Below are 19,969 nucleotides of genomic sequence, written 5' to 3' on the forward strand. Positions count from 1 at the left end.
GGTTTCAAGCAGAAGGCGGAAATAAACAAGTGTGTTCGCGTATATTGCGCGATGGGGGGTGCGGTTCCTATTGTTTAAAAATTGAATTTAAATATCTATTTCGCATAATAATTACGGCCTTTTATTTCAAAATGGAAAGCGATCGATTTGGTCTAATCCGACAGTATTTTACCCACGACGCGTGGGAAGCGCTCAGCGATATTGAGAAGCAGGCGTACTGCAACATGAAATCCAACTATGAGAAGCTGACTGAACTCGGTAAGAACTAAGATAGCTTTATTTATCAAAATCTTTTGATAAATATTTTTTTTGAAAAATAAGTGACCTCAGTCGATGCATGTTTATAGGGTAATCAGAAGTAAAATTCCTCGATTGCCAATAATGCCAAGGTGCTCAGCTCAATTCTCGCACGTACAGGTCTCGCGAGATTAACCCGCGCCCTGCTGGGGGGGGGGGGGTGTTCAAGGGGGGGTGTTTGAACACCCCCCCTTGTGGTTTTTCGCGAATATCTCAAAAACGGCGGCGCGGAGCGCCGCCGTTTTTGGTACACCTTATCATACATCAATTCTACACATGTTGTGAAAATTTCAGACCAAGGTCATTCAAGGTCAGGTCACCAGGTCACTTGAAGTGACCTCACCTCATAAAAAGTTTCAATGTCTGTCATAGCTACATCGAGTGACCGATCGCTTTGAAACTTTCAGCGATTGCTAAGAGCAATAGCATGTACAAAATGTATATCTCGGAATTTTGATATCGGTGACCTAAGGTCAGGTCAATTTTGCGACCTCCCCATTATAAGTCAATGGGAGAAAATTGAAATGCGCCTCTTTTGGACGAAAGACATTATAAACACTCCCAAACACCGAATTACAAGTGGTTTAGACACACTGAACATGAAAATGGTGTCCGTGACCCTTGTTTATGCCCTGAGGTCATCTTAGGTCACGAATGGTATCTAACAGTTTTTCGCAAATAACTATTGATAGAGGCATGCTAGAGCGATGAAAACGCCTTAGATGTGTTCAGATCGACGATACGGATCGACTGATATGCAGCATGACCCTTTCCGGTCAGGTCATGACCTTGACCTGAGGTCAAATTTTCAAGTTGACCTTTCAAGGTCAAGTTATAGTTCATTCGATGCGTCTTGACGAGAGGAACACGATGCCGGTAAAAATAAGCTCGTACAGGGATTGGGTCAAAAGTTATTGCAGAAAAACTGTTTCCGAAAAAATCGGCTATTTTTGCAGTTTTTGCCCCCTGCAGGCAAAACCGTTGACGTTAGGTCAAATCTGAGAGAATTATTCAGAAAGGGCGTTAATAGGGCTATCGAATGCGCTTTTCCGCGGCGCTGTAGCTCTATTGGTTTCCGAGTTATGCGTTGGCTTCTTGGAAATTTTCGACATTCGACCTGGAAATCGGCGAAATTTTGCCTTCAATGACCTCTGGTGACCTGACCTTTGACCTGACCAAAAAATTGACCGAAGTGATTTCGTCATTATTTTTGACGCTCTTTCTAACGCCGCCTTCCGCGTATCGCTACGTGGCCCAGGAGCCGAGTTACAAGGGGGGGTGTTCAAACACCCCCCCCCCCCAGCAGGGCGTGGAAATCCAGGACCCCCAGCCGGGCGCGGGTTAACACGCGCACTGCAGCGGGTCTGAGCCGAACACGAACTGCAGGGGGGGGGGGGGTTGAAAACAACCCCCCTGAGATCTCGAAAACGGCGCAACGTAGCGACAAGCGGTAAACGGCGTTGGATAGGTTGAGATGAGATCTACAAGAAATACTAAGATCATTTTTGGGTCAGGTCAAAAACGAGGTCACCAGAGGTCACCGAAGACAAAATGTTACGATTTTCACAACAGGAATTTCGCGGTAGTTTTTCTTGAATAACTTGTCTTGCACACAAGACAGAGGATCGATTCGAACGCCATCGTTCTTGGCTCGTCAAGGCGCATCGAATGATATATAATATAACCTCGAAAGGTCAAGTTGAAAATTTGACCTCAGGTCAAGGTCATGACCTGACCGAAATAGGTCATGTTGCATATCATTCGATCTGCATTGACGAGAAAAACACGATAAACGTCGAACGGAGTCTCTATCTCTATTCAATCTCAAGTTATTGAAGAAAAACCGCTGGTGACCTCAGGTGACCTAAGATGACCTGGAGATCACCTTCCAAAGGTCATAAGTGATATGTTTCGGTGAAATCACCAACAGGGACCTGTAATACTATGATCCTGAGCGTATTGAAGTCATAGGATGGCATTCAGAGTAAGTTGAAATTTCTCCCATTGACTTATAATGGGCCGGTCGCAAAAATGACCTGACCTTAGGTCATCGATATAAAAATTCCGAGATATACAAGTTGTAGCTCGTGATGACTTTACTATTTCCTGTGGGTTTCACGATCATATCTCAACAGCTGTAGGCTTGGTGGGATTGCAAACTTCGAAATTTACGTTTCGAGGTAGGGTCACTTGACCTGACCTGGTGACCTGACCATAGGTCACCTGGGGTCAAAATTTTTACTCAAGGTGTGCAAAAGCTGGGAGAACAGGTATGCAAAATTTGGCGGCGCTACGCGCCGCCGTTTTCTCGCGATTTGCGAAAAACCACGGGGGGGGGGGGGGGGTTGAAAACAACAACCCCCCTGCAGTGCCCGTGTTAAGCGGTAGGTTTTGCACTTTTACATTTCCGGTTATATCTCAGAAACTAATCGATCTACGATGAAGCCATTTTACACGATCATGGCCGGCTTGTTACCCAACAAGTCGATCGCATCTTCAACACCTAAAAGCTTAAGACGACGAAGATATAGCCTGAAGTACACTAAATTTTCTAGGTGCAAAACCTACCGCTAAAACCCGCGAGACCTGTACCTACTGGTGTTTTGCCCCTCCCCGGCGTTTGGCTCCTGATCAAGATAGGCAGTAGGCTTAACCCTATTCCTGGCGGGCTCCGCCGGGACAAGAAACTGGCGGGGGGGGGCCGATTCGGCCCCCCCCTGAGATCTCGAGAACGAAGCAAGATAGCGACAAACGGTAAACGGCATCGGATACGCACGGTCAAGATCTACAATTTTTACAAAGGTCATTTTCAGGTCAGGTCAAAGATGACGTCACAGGGGTCGAAAAAGTCAAAATGGCGGCGCTAGATATGGAGAGAGTTTTTCTCGAATAACTTTCGAATTAGTCAAGATAGGAACAAACTAAGGGCATCATCGTGATCCTCTCGTCAATCCGCATCGAATGATATATATGTTGACCTCGCAAGGTCAAGGTCAAAGGTTGACCTCAGGTCACGTGACCTCGAGGTCATCATGTATATCATTCGATGCGTCTTGACGAGCTGAACACAATGAGACCATCCACGCGTCTGTATCTTGTTCCTGTACGGAGTTATTGGCCAAAAACTTTGGTGACCTTTGATGACGGCACATGACCTCGCAGCTGCCCAACAGCAAAACAGACCTCAAGGTAGTGAAGGTTGATCGTATATGAAGTCATGTATGGTATATGGGGCCATTCCGACCCGTTTTAGTGGTAAAAACAGGGAGTTGATTTTTCTCCCATTGACTTATAATGGGGAGGTCGCGAAACTGACCTGACCTTAGGTCACCGATATCAAAATTCCGAGATATACAAATTGCACATACTGGTACCCTAACTAAAGCCTGAAGAGAAGAAATTGATCGGTCAAAAACTCTAGCTCTGGCGTGATTGCAAACTTTTCTGAGGTAGGGTCACCAAACCGCCTCTGGTGACCTGACCTGAGGTCAGATCAACTCAAAATTTTCAGACATGTTGCGTAGAAGCCTTTTAGGAAAAGTCAGAAAATTTGAGCTTCCTAGCTCAACGCGTTTGGGAGAAATAACCAAAAAACCTCAGGGGGGGGGGCTCCTGAGGCCCCCCCCCCCCGCCAGGAATAGGGTTAACCCGCGCCCCGTAGGGCTATCGGCGGATCCTACCACCCGTAGGGGGGGCGTTTCGGCCCCCCCCCTAAGATCTCGGAAATTTACCGGCCGATTTTCAAAATTCAAATGGCGTTCGATAGCCCCATCCAAAAACTACCTTGTGACCAAATTTCATTGACCTAGGTCAAACCGATGACGTCACAGGTCAGGTCAAAGGTCGGATTTTCACCGTTCACAGACATTTAAAGAAATGTGTTGTGAAATCGAGTAAATTGGTAAGTTATTGAAAACCATCGATGGTACATTGTTCGTCAAACATATACTTCGCTATCTGAGGTCACTGATACCAGGTCAGGTCACAGAGGTCAGATCAAATTAGTTCAAATTTCAAAGTTGATATTTTTGCATAAAATGGGTATCCATTCGATGCAGATCATCACTAGGAGTCTAATGGTGGTCTTTGTTTTGCTCTACGTGGTCTAGAATTGCCAAAAATTGAGTTTCAAAATTTGACATCATCATTTTTGAACAGTTTTTTCGCTATAACTTGGCCAAAAAACAAGATATTGATCTGAAATTTTGTATGTAGATAGAAGACGGTAGGTACTAACACATATATTCCGGGTTTTACGAAACTCCAAAAACTTTTTGGATTGTTTGGCAACTATATCCGAAAAATTGCTTTTTTGATTTTTGGGGGTCAAAACTCAAAAATTTCAAAAATCCGAGATAGCAGTTTTGTAGCCCTGGTAATTCTACACCTTTTTTGTCTGATCATTTGTCTGTGTCTTCAAAGCTGTAGGCCTGACAGCTCTTCTCGATGGCAGCACATGACGTCACTCTGACGTCATTTGTGGCCAACCTGTCATAGCCTCTGGAAAAATTTTTGGTCACAATGTGTAAAATTGATGCCCGGAGGGGTCCTGAAAGTTTGGTGGCGACAGGCGATACCTCAAGCCGTTTAGGAGACGGAAAAGGACAGGGGGGGGGCCTTTTCGCCCCCCCCCCTACGGGGCGCGGGTTAATTAACGGCTCTAGTTACGGTTCGGGGTTATGTCCATAGGCGTCGGGACGGGGGGAGCACCGGGGCACCGTGCCCCCTTTAATTTCGGCATTTTAACATTAGCCCTCTAAGTGTTGCATGGAAAGAATGAGACCAAAGGTCGGTAGTGCCCCCCCCCCCCTTAATTGAAGGCGTTCCGCCGCTACTGGTTATGTCTTTTCCCACGGTCTCACAGGCATCGCGGGCCAGCCACCGTCGTTCATGCGCGCACCGCCGCCGCCGCCGCCTCGGCCGGCCCGACCGAAACGGCCTCGAGTGAGGTCACCTGGCAGCGGCGACGATGACTGGAGCCCGTCGCGATGCGTCCGGCCGGCCCAGCGGCGGTCGCGTTCCACCGTGCGACGTGGCGCCGCCAAGAGCAGGTTCCAGCCCCCGGTGAAGAGGACGGCGACGGTGACATCGGCTGAGGTTGGTGGGGAGTTACTGTTGGGGCGGTGGTGGCCGTCTTCTCTGCAAAACACGGGACATGTATGACATTTCTTTCCAGAGAAGCATTTTACACGCTTGTGATAATTGTGGGGCAAGGTAATAATTATTAGGTAGTATTTAATTAGGTAGTAATTTACGCTCCTACTTGCTAGATATCGAGTCATTTCCCGTTCAATAATATACTCGAGACTCGAAATCACCCTTTGGCTCCCTTGGAGTTTCTTATCAACACCTGTCACTATATTTCAGACGGCGCCCGCTGCTTCCTCGGCCGTGTCCGGTGACGTCCCGTCGCAGGACCAGCGGCGGGTCACCACAGAGGAGGCGGCAGCAGAGAAGGCGGACCAGCCTCGGCACAGGCCGCCGTCGCCGCCGTACGATTTCATTGGCTTTACACTTGAGGATCAGTACAAGTAAGTGACGGCGCCGACACTACAGTTAAACCATTAATTACCTAATTGTGTGAGCGATTACTGCCGACGAACCTATGATCGTTAGCTACTTATTATCGTTGTTTTGTTGATGTTTGTTGGACGCGTCGCATCAGCTTCTGGCCACAAATATGCAAGCAGATGTGCAGTCGGCTGGATACGGTAAATATCTAACCAATTGACAAGATCATATTCAAGACAACATTGGCCGGTGCCCGGTTTTTTACACATGTGAAAAAAGAACTGGCTTGACCTCGCAGTTGCGATACAGTTCGATCATTTCGAATTAACTGGTTTAAGACCATCTATCAACGTTCCAATGCAACGATTACATGTTGTTACGAGCGAGCGAGCGAAGTTTCAATATAACGGAAAAATCTCAGTATGAGGCCCGGCCCGGCCTCAGGCCTGTAACGCTTTTGAGAGGCTTATATCTCAGCAACCGCTGGACCGATTGGCCTGCGGTCTTTTTCGCTGGGTAGCCCCATCCCTTCTACCCCGTAATTGACTAATTTTGATACATCTCAGTGACCTTTAAGGGTGTTCAAGCTGTTTTGCAAAAGTAGTGCTTTTGACAGGCTCATATCTCAGCAGCCGCTTGGGCGATTGTCTTGCGGCAATTTTTGTGTGGTAGCTGCATCCCCTCTACCAAAGGTCGGATACTCTTGCTCTATGTGAGTGACCCCCACTGCACATGCAAAACAAAAAAGAAGAGGTGCCAAATTTGTTCCCATTTCAATAACTCGGTAATTACTGGGGCGATTTCGCTGAAACTTGGCATACAGACCCACCAGGCAATGCATTCCCATGTGTTGCGGTTAGGGTGCTACTGCACGTGCGCACGTGCAGGGGGCGTTTCCAGATCTCGAGAACGGCTGGGCCAATTGCGCTCAAATTTGGTACACGGTTGGGGACCAGTTAGTAGGGTGCCGTGCAAAAGTCATTTTGGACCCCGTTTGCACGTGCGCACGTGCAGAATGCCGCTTCCTGAGGCCTCTTGCACCAAAATCCTATTGCACCAAAGCTTGGATTATTTTGCATCGTATACCCAGTCCAAGTCTCAAATGTAATAATTTGCGTGCAAAATTTAGCAAGCACATGTAGGATTATGTATTGGGCTATTGCAAACAAATTTACCACCGTTAGATTAGCTTATTCTGAAACCGGTTTTTCGATTTTACCTAGCTAGGTAGTTTGGTGCAAGAGGCCTCAGTTCTCAGGAACGGCTGGGCCCAGATTGCGTTCAAATTTGGCACACCGCTAGCGACCGGTTTGAAAGGTGCTTTGCACAAGCCCGTTGGAGGTACCCTCTCGCCCTTCCGCACGTACAGGGCTCACCATCTCGCTCGTTCGTTCTTCGCCCATAAGGCGTTTTACTGGTGTATGACTTTGAACGCCTTTCTCAGGGCCCGGCACGCTGTGGACACGAAAGCTGAACTGCTGTGGAACCACATCATCGCCGAGTTCAAGGACTTGGGAGAAGGTAAGGATCGTGTTTGCTTTGACTAGTTCGTAGTTATATGCCAAACTCTGTAGTCTTCGAATAAATTATCTATTGCAACATGTTGGTAGTAACATTTTTGTAACAACAGAGCACAAGGTAGTCTGTTGCTATTAGACTACCTACCTTGTTCTCTGTAAGGTAGCCATCAGTTTTATTGGCGAGCCATAATTTTCATAAGTTTAGATAATGTCCGTGAAGTTAGCGTCAGCAACAGCAACGAATACAGCGTCGGATTCAGAATCACTTCAAAAACTGCTATTAGGTCAGTTGGGGGACGGGGAACACGAATATGACATTGATTTTGCCCTAGCTCCCTTCCTTCATCCCTTAATCGTCCCTTAAAGGACGGGGCGCGTCTAAAGTGCCCCAAGGCTTCGTCTGATCGCCAAAATAAGGGTCGCAATCGATTCCTCGGGTCAATATCTAACCTCAGTCGAAGGTTCCAGACCTGTGGCTCCTATCCCTCATCCCTTAATCGTCCCTTAAAGGACGGGGCGCGTCAAAAGTGCCCCAAGGCTTCGTCTGATCGCCAAAATAAGGGTCGCAATCGATTCCTCGGGTCAATATCTAACCTCAGTCGAAGGTTCCAGACCTGTGGCTCCCTTCCTTCATCCCTTAATCGTCCCTTAAAGGACGGGGCGCGTCAAAAGTGCCCCAAGGCTTCGTCTGATCGCCAAAATAAGGGTCGCAATCGATTCCTCGGGTCAATATCTAACCTCAGTCGAAGGTTCCAGACCTGTGGCTCTTATCCTTCATCCCTTAATCGTCCCTTAAAGGACGGGGCGCGTCAAAAGTGCTTCAAGGCTTCGTCTGATCGCCAAAATAAGGGTCGCAATCGATTCCTCGGGTCAATATCTAACCTCAGTCGAAGGTTCCAGACCTGTGGCTCTTATCCCTCATCCCTTAATCGTCCCTTAAAGGACGGGGCGCGTCAAAAGTGCCCCGAGGCTTCGTCTGATCGCCAAAATAAGAATCGCAATCGATTCCTCGGGTCAATATCTAACCTCAGTCGAAGGTTCCAGACCTGTGGCTCCCTTCCTTCATCCCTTAATCGTCCCATAAAGGACGGGGCGCGTCAAAAGTGCCCCAAGGCTTCGTCTGATCGCCAAAATAAGGGTCGCAATCGATTCCTCGGGTCAATATCTAACCTCAGTCGAAGGTTCCAGACCTGTGGCTCTTATCCCTCATCCCTTAATCGTCCCTTAAAGGACGGGGCGCGTCAAAAGTGCCCCAAGGCTTCGTCTGATCGCCAAAATAAGGGTCGCAATCGATTCCTCGGGTCAATATCTAACCTCAGTCGAAGGTTCCAGACCTGTGGCTCTTATCCCTCATCCCTTAATCGTCCCTTAAAGGACGGGGCGCGTCAAAAGTGCCCCAAGGCTTCGTCTGATCGCCAAAATAAGGGTCGCAATCGATTCCTCGGGTCAATATCTAACCTCAGTCGAAGGTTTCAGACCTGTGGCTCCCTTCCTTCATCCCTTAATCGTCCCTTAAAGGACGGGGCGCGTCAAAAGTGCCCCAAGGCTTCGTCTGATCGCCAAAATAAAGGTCGCAATCGATTCCTCGGGTCAATATCTAACCTCAGTCGAAGGTTCGAGACCTGTGGCTCTTATTCCTCATCCCTTAATCGTCCCTTAAAGGACGGGGCGCGTCAAAAGTGCCCCAAGGCTTCGTCTGATCGCCAAAATAAGGGTCGCAATCGATTCCTCGGGTCAATATCTAACCTCAGTCGAAGGTTCCAGACCTGTGGTTCCCTTCCTTCATCCCTTAATCGTCCCTTAAAGGACGGGGCGCGTCAAAAGTGCCCCAAGGCTTCGTCTGATCGCCAAAATAAGGGTCGCAATCGATTCCTGGGGTCAATATCTAACCTCAGTCGAAGGTTCGAGACCTGTGGCTCTTATCCCTCATCCCTTAATCGTCCCTTAAAGGACGGGGCGCGTCAAAAGTGCTTCAAGGCTTCGTCTGATCGCCAAAATAAGGGTCGCAATCGATTCCTCGGGTCAATATCTAACCTCAGTCGAAGGTTCCAGACCTGTGGCTCTTATCCCTCATCCCTTAATCGTCCCTTAAAGGACGGGGCGCGTCAAAAGTGCCCCAAGGCTTCGTCTGATCGCCAAAATAAGGGTCGCAATCGATTCCTCGGGTCAATATCTAACCTCAGTCGAAGGTTCCAGACCTGTGGCTCTTATCCCTCATCCCTTAATCGTCCCTTAAAGGACGGGGCGCGTCAAAAGTGCCCCAAGGCTTCGTCTGATCGCCAAAATAATGGTCGCAATCGATTCCTCGGGTCAATATCTAACCTCAGTCGAAGGTTCCAGACCTGTGGCTCTTATCCCTCATCCCTTAATCGTCCCTTAAAGGACGGGGCGCGTCAAAAGTGCCCCAAGGCTTCGTCTGATCGCCAAAATAAGGGTCGCAATCGATTCCTCGGGTCAATATCTAACCTCAGTCGAAGGTACCAGACCTGTGGCTCTTATCCCTAATCCTTTAATCGTCCCTTAAAGGACGGGGCGCGTCAAAAGTGCCCCAAGGCTTTGTCTGATCGCCAAAATAAGGGTCGCAATCGATTCCTCGGGTCAATATCTAACCTCAGTCGAAGGTTCGAGACCTGTGGCTCCTATCCCTCATCCCTTAATCGTCCCTTAAAGGACGGGGCGCGTCAAAAGTGCCCCAAGGCTTCGTCTGATCGCCAAAATAAGGGTCGCAATCGATTCCTCGGGTCAATATCTAACCTCAGTCGAAGGTTCCAGACCTGTGGCTCCTATCCCTCATCCCTTTATCGTCCCTAAAAGGACGGGGCACGTCAAAAGTGCCCCAAGGCTTCGTCTGATCGCCAAAATAAGGGTCGCAATCGATTCCTCGGGTCAATATCTAACCTCAGTCGAAGGTTCCAGACCTGTGGCTCTTATCCCTCATCCCTTAATCGTCCCTTAAAGGACGGGGCGCGTCAAAAGTGCCCCAAGGCTTCGTCTGATCGCCAAAATAAGGGTCGCAATCGATTCCTCGGGTCAATATCTAACCTCAGTCGAAGGTTCCAGACCTGTGGCTCCTATCCCTCATCCCTTAATCGTCCCTTAAAGGACGGGGCGCGTCAAAAGTGCCCCAAGGCTTCGTCTGATCGCCAAAATAAGGGTCGCAATCGATTCCTCGGGTCAATATCTAACCTCAGTCGAAGGTTCCAGACCTGTGGCTCCCTTCCTTCATCCCTTAATCGTCCCTTAAAGCACGGGGCGCGTCAAAAGTGCCCCAATCAGACGAAGCCTTGGGGCACTTTTGACGCGCCCCGTCCTTTAAGGGACGATTAAGGGATGAAGCAAGGGAGCCACAGGTCTGGAACCTTCGACTGAGGTTAGATATTGACCCTAGGAATCGATTGCGACCCTTATTTTGGCGATCAGACGAAGCCTTGGGGCACTTTTGACGCGCCCCGTCCTTTAAGGGACGATTAAGGGATAAAGGAAGGGAGCCACAGGTCTGGAACCTTCGACTGAGGTTAGATATTGACCCTAGGAATCGATTGCGACCCTTATTTTGGCAATCAGACGAAGCCTTGGGGCACTTTTGACGCGCCCCGTCCTTTAAGGGACGATTAAGGGATGAGGGATAAGAGCCACAGGTCTGGAACCTTCGACTGAGGTTAGATATTGACCCGAGGAATCGATTGCGACCATTATTTTGGCGATCAGACGAAGCCTTGGGGCACTTTTGACGCGCCCCGTCCTTTAAGGGACGATTAAGGGATGAGGGATAGGTAAGAGCCACAGGTCTGGAACCTTCGACTGAGGTTAGATATTGACCCGAGGAATCGATTGCGACCCTTATTTTCGCGATCAGACGAAGCCTTGGGGCACTTTTGACGCGCCCCGTCCTTTAAGGGACGATTAAGGGATGAGGGATAAGAGCCACAGGTCTCGATCCTTCGACTGAGGTTAGATATTGACCCGAGGAATCGATTGCGACCCTTATTTTGGCGATCAGACAAAGCCTTGGGGCACTTTTGACGCGCCCCGTCCTTTAAGGGACGATTAAGGGATTAGGGATAAGAGCCACAGGTCTCGAACCTTCGACTGAGGTTAGATATTGACCCGAGGAATCGATTGCGACCCTTATTTTGGCGATCAGACGAAGCCTTGGGGCACTTTTGACGCGCCCCGTCCTTTAAGGGACGATTAAGGGATGAGGGATAAGAGCCACAGGTCTGGAACCTTCGACTGAGGTTAGATATTGACCCGAGGAATCGATTGCGACCATTATTTTGGCGATCAGAAGAAGCCTTGGGGCACTTTTGACGCGCCCCGTCCTTTAAGGGACGATTAAGGGATGAGGGATAAGAGCCACAGGTCTGGAACCTTCGACTGAGGTTAGATATTGACCCGAGGAATCGATTGCGACCCTTATTTTGGCGATCAGACGAAGCCTTGGGGCACTTTTGACGCGCCCCGTCCTTTAAGGGACGATTAAGGGATGAGGGATGAGAGCCACAGGTCTGGAGCCTTCGACTGAGGTTAGATATTGACCCGAGGAATCGATTGCGACCCTTATTTTGGCGATCAGACGAAGCCTTGAAGCACTTTTGACGCGCCCCGTCCTTTAAGGGACGATTAAGGGATGAAGGAAGGGAGCCACAGGTCTGGAACCTTCGACTGAGGTTAGATATTGACCCGAGGAATCGATTGCGACCCTTATTTTGGCGATCAGACGAAGCCTTGGGGCACTTTTGACGCGCCCCGTCCTTTAAGGGACGATTAAGGGATGAAGGAAGGGAGCCACAGGTCTGGAACCTTCGACTGAGGTTAGATATTGACCCGAGGAATCGATTGCGACCCTTATTTTGGCGATCAGACGAAGCCTTGGGGCACTTTTGACGCGCCCCGTCCTTTAAGGGACGATTAAGGGATGAGGAATAAGAGCCACAGGTCTCGAACCTTCGACTGAGGTTAGATATTGACCCGAGGAATCGATTGCGACCCTTATTTTGGCGATCAGACGAAGCCTTGGGGCACTTTTGACGCGCCCCGTCCTTTAAGGGACGATTAAGGGATGAAGGAAGGGAGCCACAGGTCTGGAACCTTCGACTGAGGTTAGATATTGCCCCGAGGAATCGATTGCGACCCTTATTTTGGCGATCAGACGAAGCCTTGGGGCACTTTTGACGCGCCCCGTCCTTTAAGGGACGATTAAGGGATGAGGGATAAGAGCCACAGGTCTGGAACCTTCGACTGAGGTTAGATATTGACCCGAGGAATCGATTGCGACCCTTATTTTGGCGATCAGACGAAGCCTTGGGGCACTTTTGACGCGCCCCGTCCTTTAAGGGACGATTAAGGGATGAGGGATAAGAGCCACAGGTCTGGAACCTTTGACTGAGGTTAGATATTGACCCGAGGAATCGATTGCGACCCTTATTTTGGCGATCAGACGAAGCCTTGGGGCACTTTTGACGCGCCCCGTCCTTTAAGGGACGATTAAGGGATGAAGGAAGGGAGCCACAGGTCTGGAACTTTCGACTGAGGTTAGATATTGACCCGAGGAATCGATTGCGACCCTTATTTTGGCGATCAGACGAAGCCTTGGGGCACTTTTGACGCGCCCCGTCCTTTAAGGGACGATTAAGGGATGAGGGATAAGAGCAACAGGTCTGGAACCTTCGACTGAGGTTAGATGTTGACCCGAGGAATCGATTGCGACCCTTATTTTGGCGATCAGACGAAGCCTTGAAGCACATTTGACGCGCCCCGTCCTTTAAGGGACGATTAAGGGATGAGGGATAAGAGCCACAGGTCTGGAACCTTCGACTGAGATTAGATATTGACCCGAGGAATCGATTGCGACCCTTATTTTGGCGATCAGACGAAGCCTTGGGGCACTTTTGACGCGCCCCGTCCTTTAAGGGACGATTAAGGGATGAAGGAAGGGAGCCACAGGTCTGGAACCTTCGACTGAGGTTAGATATTGACCCGAGGAATCGATTGCGACCCTTATTTTGGCGATCAGACGAAGCCTTGGGGCACTTTTGACGCGCCCCGTCCTTTAAGGGACGATTAAGGGATGAGGAATAAGAGCCACAGGTCTGGAACCTTCGACTGAGGTTAGATATTGACCCGAGGAATCGATTGCGACCCTTATTTTGGCGATCAGACGAAGCCTTGGGGCACTTTTGACGCGCCCCGTCCTTTAAGGGACGATTAAGGGATGAGGGATAGGAGCCACAGGTCTCGAACCTTCGACTGAGGTTAGATATTGACCCGAGGAATCGATTGCGACCCTTATTTTGGCGATCAGACAAAGCCTGGGGCACTTTTGACGCGCCCCGTCCTTTAAGGGACGATTAAGGGATGAGGGATAAGAGCCACAGGTCTGGAACCTTCGACTGAGGTTAGATATTGACCCGAGGAATCGATTGCGACCCTTATTTTGGCGATCAGACGAAGCCTTTGGGCACTTTTGACGCGCCCCGTCCTTTAAGGGACGATTAAGGGATGAGGGATAGGAGCCACAGGTCTGGAACCTTCGACTGAGGTTAGATATTGACCCGAGGAATCGATTGCGACCCTTATTTTGGCGATCAGACGAAGCCTTGGGGCACTTTTGACGCGCCCCGTCCTTTAAGGGACGATTAAGGGATGAGGGATAAGAGCCACAGGTCTCGAACCTTCGACTGAGGTTAGATATTGACCCGAGGAATCGATTGCGACCCTTATTTTGGCGATCAGACGAAGCCTTGGGGCACTTTTGACGCGCCCCGTCCTTTAAGGGACGATTAAGGGATGAGGGATAAGAGCCACAGGTCTGGAACCTTCGAAGGAGGTTAGATATTGACCCGAGGAATCGATTGCGACCCTTATTTTCGCGATCAGACGAAGCCTTGGGGCACTTTTGACGCGCCCCGTCCTTTAAGGGACGATTAAGGGATGAGGGATAAGAGCCACAGGTCTGGAACCTTCGACTGAGGTTAGATATTGACCCGAGGAATCGATTGCGACCCTTATTTTGGCGATCAGACGAAGCCTTGGGGCACTTTTGACGCGCCCCGTCCTTTAAGGGACGATTAAGGGATGAGGGACAGGAGCCACAGGTCTGGAACCTTCGACTGAGGTTAGATATTGACCCGAGGAATCGATTGCGACCCTTATTTTGGCGATCAGACGAAGCCTTGGGGCACTTTTGACGCGCCCCGTCCCTTAAGGGACGATTAAGGGATGAGGGATAGGAGCCACAGGTCTGGAACCTTCGACTGAGGTTAGATATTGACCCGATGAATCGATTGCGACCCTTATTTTGGCGATCAGACGAAGTCTTGGGGCACTTTTGACGCGCCCCGTCCTTTAAGGGACGATTAAGGGATGAAGGAAGGGAGCTAGGGCAAAATAAATGTCATATTCGTGTTCCCCGTCCCCCAATTGACCTAATAGCAGTTTTTGAAGCGATTCTGAATCCGACGCTGTATTCGTTGCTGTTGCTGACGCTAACTTCACGGACATAGTTTAGATATGTTTTGTTTTAACGTGCGATAACCACGGTTCGATAAATATGGGCTGAATCGTAGGCTGTTGATTGCGTATTTTCCGTGCTGCACATATAAGTGGACCTTTAAAAAGATTTGACCGTTTTTTTTTTGCGTCAATATTTCACAGAGCCTCCCGAGCGGGAGGTGTTCAAACGCCGCCGGAACACAGTCAACTACCGGGAGGAGGAGGATCTGGACGACGACGACTACATCTGTAAGTTGCGTGTTTTGTCATAAACTAATTTAGTATTTTGCCGTAACGGTTCGTAGCTTTCCTGGAGTACGATTTCATTGCTGTTTTTTTACACTCAATCAAGAGTACATTGTATGATGACGATGAAGTTAAATATCAGGTGTGTGAAAGTAAGGCATAGTGATATATCTCAGCCACGGCCTGGTTCGGGAGCTCACCAGAGATGATCATTAGTTCCCTTCCCTTTTCTCAGCATCTCATTCCTACTGCCATAGTAATCAAGTCGCATTTCAGTACCTAGTAACGAAACACAAAATTAGTAGAAGGGTGCTCACTGCTCCGCTTCTGTGTGTAACCTGACTTTCACGTTACGTGCAGATAGGTGGATCCATAGATACCAGTATAACGCCTTTTGGGGCGACTAACGGAGCGAGCGAGAAGGTGACCCTTGCACGTGCGAAATTTCGAGGGGGTACCTCCAGCTGACTTGTGCACGGCACCCTACTAACCGGTCTCTAGCGATGTGCCAAATTTGAGCACAATCGGCCCAGCCGTTCTCGAGATCTGGAAGCGGCACCCTGCACGTGCGCACGTGCAAAATGGGTCCCAACTGACTTTTGCACGGCACCCTACTAACCGGTCCCTAACCATGTACTAAATTTGAGCGCCATCGGTCCAGCCGTTCTCGAGATCTGGAATCGACCCCTGCACGTGCGCACGTGCAGCAGCACCCCAACTCTGGCACATGGATGTGCATTGCCTAGTGGGTGCCTACCTACATGCCAACTTTCAGCGCAATCGGCCAAGTAGTTACCGAGATATTGCAACAATTACAAAAGTGACACCTCTTCGTTTTGCACGTGGCACGTGCATAAGGGGTCACCCACATGCATCGGGAATAGTCCAATACTTGGTAGAAGGCATGAAGCTACCCTACAAAAATTACCGCATGTAAATCGTTCAAGTGGTTGCTGAGATATAAGCGTCGCAGAATCGTGACCACGGCCGGCCGGCCGGCCGGCCGGCCGCTCATACTCAGAAATTTCCGTTATTCTACGTAAGACTCCGCTCGCTTCGCTCGCTCCGTAAACATGAATCCATAGATAACATGATTTATTCATGTTATCTATGGTGGATCTGGAAAGAAAACGCTGATTTCGACCTATTCTGTAGTCTGTATAGGTAGCTATTTTCCATGTGTTGATTAAATCACATATTAACTCTGATGAACACATTTATATCTTTTTTCTGTTGTTCCAGTCTGTGACGAGTGTGACCGCGAGTGGGAGGGCGACTGTCCTGTGCACGGGCCGCTGCAGGTCGTACCCGACAACAAGGTACCGAATACGGGAGGGGGTCCTACCGCTAATTTCACTCGCTTCATTTGTACGATGTCTGATAACAATGTCAGTACAGCCCTTTATGCACTGGCGAGCACTTTAATGCATGAGTGTGCATGACGTGTAGTTGCAAGCTTTATTACTTACCATTGCTCGTTATTTTCTCTCAGTTGCCGTAAGAAGTTTGACAATTGCTAAGAATCACCTTTATCTTACTACGATGCCCGATCACTATTTCAGCCTTGAAATGCTCAGTCGTTATTCTATTTGCAATTTTAAGTACTTTTCAACGGTAACTGGTTAATTTTATCATCAGAACACGCGTCTTGGGCAGGTCCCGTTCGACATTGGCGATCCAGAGAGAGACATCAAGACCCGTCCCGAGTTCCTCAACCCGGGCCGGTCCAAAATCCCCGGAGCCAACACCGGTAAAATCCTGATTATTTATCCTGCATTGACTATATTTTCTTCGTCCCGTTTTTTTTTTTTTCATTGATGATTTCCCTATATCCCTCTATTGGTGTTATGTTTATGTTGATGTCATTCATCACGATTTACCGAAATTTCATTTCCATTACGAGTTTTAATAAGGCTTGTTTTAATGGCTTAGCTTTCCGATTGAAGCATGGATCTGCTTATGCCCCCACCCTATTTCACACAGGCATTTGGACGGAGAAGGACCTGCCGGCGCGGCTGAGGTTCGGTCCCTACGAGGGTATCATCACCGCCGACCGGCGCCAGGCCACCGACTCGGGCTACAGCTGGGAGGTGAGAGAGCGGCGGGTCTGGGGCGGGATATGAGAGGGACAAAATCCGCCTAATAATGAATAATGAATGATTAAGGCAATTATTGTATAGTTTGTTATCGCTCCAGGTGTGTGATACACTAGAAGACGTTTGGGAACCATCCGATTAGCAATTATTTACGACTAGTAAATCTGTGCTTTGTTTGCTGACATTTCGCAGATCAAAAAGTGTCGCCGCGTGCACCACTACGTGAACGCCGGCGACTCGAGCTCCAGCAACTGGCTGCGGCTGGTCAACTGTGCCCGCTTCGAGCAGGAGCAGAACCTGATCGCCTTCCAGTACAAGGGCCAGATGTACTACAGGTAACGGTAAATCACGCATTATACAGAATCAGATGGCTGTAAAATGGCTGGTAATTGATATTCGAGTACTTAATTACTATGGATGTCCATGTAAGTACATATGTACATACGTGTGTCATCCTATCACGCGGTTGATTTAATAGATTTCAGCCCATAAGGAATAACTTACTATAACTAGTTTCGACTGTGCGTGCATTTCACCATATATTGTGTAAGCACAAAGTACATCTGAGCAAAACTTACTGCATCCACAGACCACATTCCACGCACACAGTTTCATTTCTAATTACGATTATTCGTATGTCCTTCGCCAGAACGTACAAGCCGATTGTGAAGGGCTCCGAGCTGCTGGTCTACTACGGAGACGCCTACGCTCGGGAGCTCAACATCAACGTGCAGACGTTCAGGAAGGCTCCGGCCGCCGCCCCGCCACCAGCAGCTGCCTTCGTGTCAGGTAGGCAGCCTACGATGCCTACGAATGCCATGCCCAAGACCAAACTGACTGGAGCGACATCTATATTACATGCCGCGCAGGCTATTAGCTGGTCGATTAGTACGTGCAAGCAAGGATGCCCTTCAACATCACCCGAAGCCAACGATGCTGATTATATATTTATGTATGCATTGTGTGGCATATGCTGCTTTACACTGTCGAATGTCATTCGCCAGGTGGCTCCACGGTCCGCTGCGTCCACTGCGACTACGCCTGTCTGGGACAGGAGCGGCTGGACAGGCATGTGAAGACACGGCACGGTCACATCGGCAGGAACGGACGGCACAAGTGTGAGTGGTGTGAGTACTGTACGAACGATGTGCGTAATTCGAGTCGCCATCGCCTCACCCACACGGGAGAGCGGCCCCACCGCTGTGAAGAGTGCGGCAGGACGTTTACTCGGTTTGGTCATCTGACCGACCACCGCCGTATACACACCGGCCAGAGACCGTACGTGTGTGACGTCTGTGGGAAGGCGTTCACATGGAACGGTCACCTAACGACCCACAGACGGATCCACACCGGGGAGAAGGTGCGTCAGTGTGAGCAGTGTGGCGCCGTGTTTAACGATCCGTCTGACTACACCAAACATATGCGGTCTCACAGCGGAGTGAAGCCGCACCGGTGCCAGGTGTGCTCGGCCCGTTTCGTCAGACATGAGACCCTCACCAGACACATGCGGACTCACACGGGGGAGCGGCCGTACGGGTGCTCCTTCTGCCCGGCACGGTTCGCGCAGCAGTCGCACATGAGGAAACACGTCACCGCCCGGCACACACACGACTACCGACACAGGTGTGAGCGGTGTGGTAAGGGATGTCGGTCACCAGGTGAACTGAGGAAACACAGTGAGAGGTGCACGGTGACCAGCTGATGTGTGTGCAGCTGTACTGGCGGGGTGGTTGTTATGAGCTTATTGTGATTGTTTATAGCATGTTTTTGCTTCTCATGGATCAACTTATTGGTGACGATGTCACTGTTGGCTGTGATTGTTAATGGAAGCGCTGGTGCATGCGAATTTATCAAATTTGAATAGGCACATATAGTTTGTTGGCATTGCGCTACATCTATGATGCATATTCTTGTGATTGCTATTATATTCCCCAGCAGTAGGTACTGGACATGTCGCTAAGTGGTTAGTGTATGTATACCTCAATCGTAAACCCCATGCAGCGTTGTATTAATGTCTTATAGTTTCCTCCGTTTAATAAAGTTTGGTGTTCGACTCCGTATGTATGTACATACATCCTGTTCCAAACGCCCGGCTCACACACACCAGATTCAGAGGTGGCCTGTCTCGGTGCACCCGGCTGACGCCACATACCGACGGCACACCACCGCTTCAGCACTGTGTAAACCCGTGTGTATCCGTGTGGTGTGAGAGACAGCACGGAGACGGATTATCACCGGAGAGACCGGGCCGGGTGTGACCGATTTGGATCGGTGGTCCACACTGAGAGGAGAGTCAAACAGTCCCAGCAAGGCTCTGTGATGGCCGTGCTTTTAGCTCAGACCTCACCGTATTCATTGATTGAATCGTGTGCCGAAACTCTTTTTTTAGCACGATTATGATTATAATGAAAATGAGCTGAAATTTAGGTATTCAGGTAGACTCTAACCGTAGTCAGGTAGACGGACACAAACATAACCCAGAAAGCTCCACTGCACTCTATAGAAACTACTTCGGCGACGACAGTGACTGAGGGCCCGCCACGATTGACAGGTGATCCAGCCCCTCCCCCGCCTCCACCCACAGCACAGGAGGGTGGCCTCCGCTGTGGGTTGTGAGCCAACACACTAGAGCCGGATGGATATTCAGAGGCCAGTTTTACCAACAGAAACATAGCTGCCTGCCGGATTTGTTTTGCCTAGAAGTAGAGACCGCTTCATATACGAAGCGTAAACGGTGAAGCCCTATCTGCTTTCGTGCCCATCGCGTTTACGCTTTGTATGTGAAGCGGTCTTTAGAGAAACATT

At 49.4% G+C, this 19,969-nt stretch overlaps 1 protein-coding gene across 1 annotated transcript; it reads left to right on the top strand.

The window, feature by feature from the left end:
* Positions 1 to 21: 21 nt before the first annotated feature.
* LOC122368035 (histone-lysine N-methyltransferase PRDM9-like) lies at positions 22 to 19,217 on the top strand. The gene is made up of 11 exons (XM_043341628.1): positions 22 to 258; positions 5,162 to 5,394; positions 5,665 to 5,828; positions 7,253 to 7,329; positions 14,985 to 15,071; positions 16,311 to 16,387; positions 16,725 to 16,818; positions 17,052 to 17,158; positions 17,357 to 17,499; positions 17,814 to 17,953; positions 18,169 to 19,217. The coding sequence occupies exons 1-11, from the start codon at positions 132 to 134 to the stop codon at positions 18,864 to 18,866; spliced, it is 1,947 nt and encodes a 648-aa protein (XP_043197563.1). The 5' UTR covers positions 22 to 131; the 3' UTR covers positions 18,867 to 19,217.
* The last annotated feature ends 752 nt before the right edge of the window (positions 19,218 to 19,969 follow it).

This window comes from Amphibalanus amphitrite, unplaced genomic scaffold (genome assembly GCF_019059575.1).
Source record: "Amphibalanus amphitrite isolate SeventyFive unplaced genomic scaffold, NRLGWU_Aamphi_draft 000916F_arrow, whole genome shotgun sequence".
NCBI lineage: Eukaryota > Metazoa > Arthropoda > Thecostraca > Balanomorpha > Balanidae > Amphibalanus > Amphibalanus amphitrite.

Bases quoted from the DNA above. Each gene is read 5' to 3' on its own strand.
- LOC122368035 (XM_043341628.1), top strand. From the start codon at position 132: ATGGAAAGCGATCGATTTGGTCTAATCCGACAGTATTTTACCCACGAC. The intron at 5,395-5,664 runs GTTGGTGGGGAG...ACTATATTTCAG, and splicing joins CGACGGTGACATCGGCTGAG to ACGGCGCCCGCTGCTTCCTC. The intron at 5,829-7,252 runs GTAAGTGACGGC...CGCCTTTCTCAG, and splicing joins ACACTTGAGGATCAGTACAA to GGCCCGGCACGCTGTGGACA.